Raw genomic sequence first — 5,005 nt, 5'->3', positions numbered from 1 at the left:
TTACAGATTATTACATTGATGTCCGAAATCCTAATTAACTTTATTTTTATAATTAATTAACTTAACGTAAGGTTGCCTTCAAGTTTTGTTGGAATGTAAACCTAATATCACTAAAATTATATCATATTTTATGCATTTGAATGTTGTTCATATGTTCTCTCAATTATTAAGGACATACAAAGTTCTTAGATAAACAAACGCTTTGATCGTACATTTGTGTTAAGTAAATATTGTAGGAGAGGTTTGGAACAGTAATAAGGGAAAAAAAAAATTAAAATATATTTTAATGTATTTATATTGTAAATAGAAAATATTTCTAGAATTTTCAAGAAGTGTCCATTTATGCTTTTGTGCAGACTTGGAGTCCAGCATAGCTTCCTAAAAATAAATAAAACAGATTTTTTTTTATAAATTGTTCATAAAAACTGTTGCTGGTACATATCGCAGCTCTGCAAAAATAATGACACAATTTTGCAATTTTTTTGTTTAATGGATTAATTTGTCATGACGGCCTCAAAATTGCATTTTCCAGTTGTTTGTTAGACGATATAATTGTATTGAAAAATTCGTAACGGGAAGAGAGATCTGTCGTTTTGACCCGCAAGCGTATTTAGCTTCCCTTCCTATTGTCAACAAGCAAAATATCGATATTCTAACATAACCTGAATATCGACCTAACTTATCGACTTTAATTATCGATAATTAATTTTAAAAAATAAATAAAATTATCGACTTAATTAGGCTTATGAACAGTGACAGATTCCCTTCTTATACAAACCCAGTTATGAAAGTCTTAAATAATTTTAATACCAATTTTTCTATATTTTTTTTAAAGAGAAAACAAACTTATTTTGCATTTAATATTTTCAATTTCTTGAGACTGGTATTTATTATTTGAATAAATCAATTGGTATCAATGTTAAGTCTCAACACTTGTTATTGCATCACCAACAGTCCTACGTTTCGGCCTATTCTGCCATTCTCTAGGACAATCTTAAATATAAATTTACACCTCGCCACCAATTATTAAAAAAGTTCTGCAGATTCTTCTGTCCAGGTCACTAATAAAAAGTCAAATTACCCTATGAAACAATAAAAGCAGGTTGGTGAATTTGATGATGATGATGTAGATAGAGGTAAATAAACTAAAGATAGGTTGGTAAACTGAAGACAGGTGAAGAAAAAAAAACAAAATGGTACATTGCACACACATTCCTAATAGATAAGTTAAAATAGGGATGGGATATCGATATAAATATTATCGAAATATCGATATTTTGTCTCTGATATCCGGTATTTCGTAACCAATAGTATCGGAATATCGAAATTTTCCTTAAATAATATCGGAATATTGAAATTTTCCTTAAATAATATCGGAATATTGTAATTTTCCTTAAATAATATCGGAATATCGTTATTTTCCTTCGATAATATCGGAATATCGTTATTTTCCTTCGATAATATTGGAATATCGCTATTTTCCTTCGATAATGTCGTAGTATAGATATTTTTCTTCGATAATATAGGAATATTGATATTTTTCTTCGATAATAGCAGAGTATCCGTTTTCTAAAATAGAAAAATTGTTGCAGCTAAAAATAAAAAAAAACAGATGAGTACAAAATTATTAGCAACATTATGCCTACACTAATTTATGCCTCTCTTATATTGAAACCCATATAACACACATAAAAAAAGAATAATATATTTACTCTTTACCTGTACTCATTATCGATATTTGACTATCTCATTAATATCGATACTAAACTACGGCAAGGATATTCGCGTATAATTTATTCGGAATATCAGTATTCCATTTAAAACTTTTACTGAAAATAAAGGATAGATTCATAAATAAGTACGTAAATATTCAAAGAAAATTTAATCAATATTAGTATATTTCTATTAAAAAAGAATAAATATAGGTTTTAATATTCAACTTTCTTGCTAATATCAATAAAAATTATAGCAACGATATTTCTTTTAAACAGACTAGGAAAAATTGAAAAATACACTTTTTTTTCTCCATAATTTATATATTTTTCGATATTCGACATTCACATCAATATCGATATCAAATTTAGTAACATTATTCTGATATTATTTAGACGAAATAAAGACATTTCGTTAAAGAAAACTAGAAAATTTTGAAATTAAAATATCATTGTTTTGTTTCAATAAATTAATATACATTCGATATTGAACATTCATATTAATATATTATGTATAGATAATGAAAGTAAGAAAATTATTTTTGTATAAAAATACTTGAAAATTTTATGAAATATTCAACAATAAAATTACGATATTTTTTCCCAATAATTTCATAACTTTATCGTTATTTGACATTCTTATTATAAGCGATATCGATGTTTTGTAACAATATTCCAATATTATATTACCACGGATCTTGCATCCTTACCGCATACTCTCATTCATTCCACTCTAACTGACGCTATCCAATCAACCTCTGTAACCATTTTCACTCGTCTTTTCCATTATCATTATCAGCTGTATACTGACCCCTTGGTTATTCCCTTTCCTACAACCACCTTGATTCTTTATTCATATCCTTCCAATCGCGCTTCATTCGTTGAGGAGACTATAATGCTAAACATCAACAATGGGGAAGTTATTCTATCCTCTCGCCCATGAACCCTACTTATTGACCTACATCCCTCAAGAAACGTCCTGATATACTAGATATATTTATCACCTCCCAAATTTCCTGTTCCCAGACCATTATCGAATCTATAGATGACCTTTTCTCAGACCACAATCCAGTTATCCTTTTCTTACATTCGAACTTCGTTTCTAAGCCCTCTCCTTCATTGATTAAAGGACGAGTTGACTGGGACTAATTTCGTGGTGATTTGGAAAACAAAGTCATTAAGTCACTAAGCAAGTTTACTTGTTCTGTATATTTATATACAGTTATAAATATAATAGATAATAAATTATAAAAAAAAAAAATATTCAAGGTTGTGCTTGAGGATGGCCGAATTGGCCGAAACGTTTGACTGTTGAAGATATAATGCAGAGCGTTGAGACAACATAGATACAAATTGATTTATTTAAATACTTATTTTGTTAAATCGATTTAAATTTTAATAGCATTTTGTTAAGGTTTGTTCAAATAAACGTTCTCTTAGTATTTTTAAATGTTTTCTTAACTCCAATTACGACAGAAATATAAAATTTGTGATGTATTATCTGGAGAACGTTATATTCACAAGGTGCTGGTACATTACATGGTTTTTATTATTTTATGAATTGAAATGCCTTGAAAGAGTCGTAGAAAATAAGTTTTATTATTTGTTTTGTGATCAAAATTGTTTATTTGTACCCTGAACAAGTTTTGAATATAATTATGAACAAAACTGGACTGTTGATGGCAACACTGCTTCAGACCAGACCATGGGACAGCTGGGCTCTCTTCTTTGTCTGAGGCCTGTTTGCAAGTGACATCCATCAGTGCTACACATACACTTTTTAATTTGTTTTAAAACCCCTCCTGGTCCAAAGCTAAAAGTTGTAGTAGTAACCCACAATGCCTATAAAATACTATTATAGAAAAATATAACCAAACTAATTGAAACAAATTCGAATTATTATTGTTTGTCCTGTAAAAGTTCAATGTTTGAAATTGTGCCATTATACTTCTGCAGCAGCGTCATAATGTTTACTTACTTGTGACAACATACTGGATCCAGTCAACGAAAGCAAATACGTTAGTGTTGACTGATGGTGCAGGATCAGTTCCACAATTTGGCGGACCAAAAGAAACCAAAGCCACTTGGGTGAACCTTCCGGTATCAGGGTCCTCATAGACCAAAGGACCTCCTGAGTCTCCCTGAACAAACCAAAGAGTGAATTAGTGGTTTAGGTTTTTTCAATAAACTCCCTGAATAACCCTGAAGAAATGCTCGTAGCTGAGGGGATTGAATCCAACCTGGGTTGACTTTTATTTATGTGGTGGTCCCACTAAAATAAGAACTTAACCCCTCACCATGGTGTAGAATTGGGTAGTAACCAGTAGAGAACCATAGTTAAATTTTTTGTACATTGGTTAAGTCATGTTAAAGCTATTTCTATTTATTGTAGCATATATTTTTATTATATAATGTTATTTATCACTATAAACTGAATAGATATAATAAGCAAATAATGACATCACTAATCCAATATGTAAATAACTAAATATATTTATTTGTATCAAACTTTCAATTAATCTATCAACATCTCTAAATCTTGCAATTGCAAAGCATTTCCAGATCTGCTAGTGATAACATAAAAACTCACTGATTACTTGTTAAGGCAACATTGAATAAAAATGTTATAATTTTATTAGTTTAGTCAGTTTGTAAAATCGATTTTTTTCCGATCCCTCTAAAACAGAAATAAAAAGTGAATTTATAAGTGCATTACTGTGAAAAATAAAGTAATTCGTGTTGGGTCTAACCTTTTACTACCTTTGGTATTTTAAGGTTACCTGTTATGTTTAATGTTATATATGTGCTATCAATTCTAAAAAGGAGCTATAAAATCGATTTACTTTAACTATATTATATTTGTTTAGTAAAAGAAAACATGATATATGATTGTAAACAAAATAGGCGCTATCTTTTGACGCGAAAGCAGAGGCAATTTCCGATCGCTAGAAATGACGGCATTGTTTTAGTTTTCCCCGCAGCTTTACAAGGTCCATGGTAAGACCACGGCAGACTGTTGGCCAAGCCACTTCTCTCACACAGTAGCCACTGTTCGACGTGCTGCCAGAACCTCTCAACTGCCGCCTGGTGAGATTAGATATAAACATTTGCTCAAGGCACATTCATCGACAGTTTTCTTTTGTTCTTTATTATAAAATTAGTTTAAATGTTAAGTTGTTTTTACTTTTTTTTATATTAATGCATACAATTAATTTTTTTTACAATTCTTTCTTTTCTTTATATATATATTACTATGTCACAAATTAAATCATCCATGAGGACCTCAATGTCAG

General features: G+C 29.8%; 1 protein-coding gene across 1 annotated transcript in view; it reads right to left on the bottom strand.

Annotated features, from left to right (window-relative positions):
* Nucleotides 1-330: 330 nt before the first annotated feature.
* Nucleotides 331-5,005, bottom strand: part of LOC106681445 (venom serine protease) — a 28,416-nt gene continuing 23,741 nt past the window's right edge. The window contains exons 6-7 of the mRNA XM_067048940.1: nt 3,691-3,853; nt 331-378 (exon numbers count right to left, since the gene is read on the bottom strand). Of these exons, the coding sequence (XP_066905041.1) occupies nt 341-378; nt 3,691-3,853 (201 nt within the window). The 3' untranslated portion in view covers nt 331-340. The remainder of the gene's footprint in view (nt 379-3,690; nt 3,854-5,005) is intronic.

Source organism: Halyomorpha halys, unplaced genomic scaffold, assembly GCF_000696795.3.
Source record: "Halyomorpha halys isolate HHAL.00 unplaced genomic scaffold, Hhal_1.1 Scaffold338.1, whole genome shotgun sequence".
Taxonomy (NCBI): domain Eukaryota; kingdom Metazoa; phylum Arthropoda; class Insecta; order Hemiptera; family Pentatomidae; genus Halyomorpha; species Halyomorpha halys.
The sequence above is the reverse complement of the archived record's forward strand: the minus strand, read 5'-3'. Positions and strand labels throughout refer to the sequence as shown.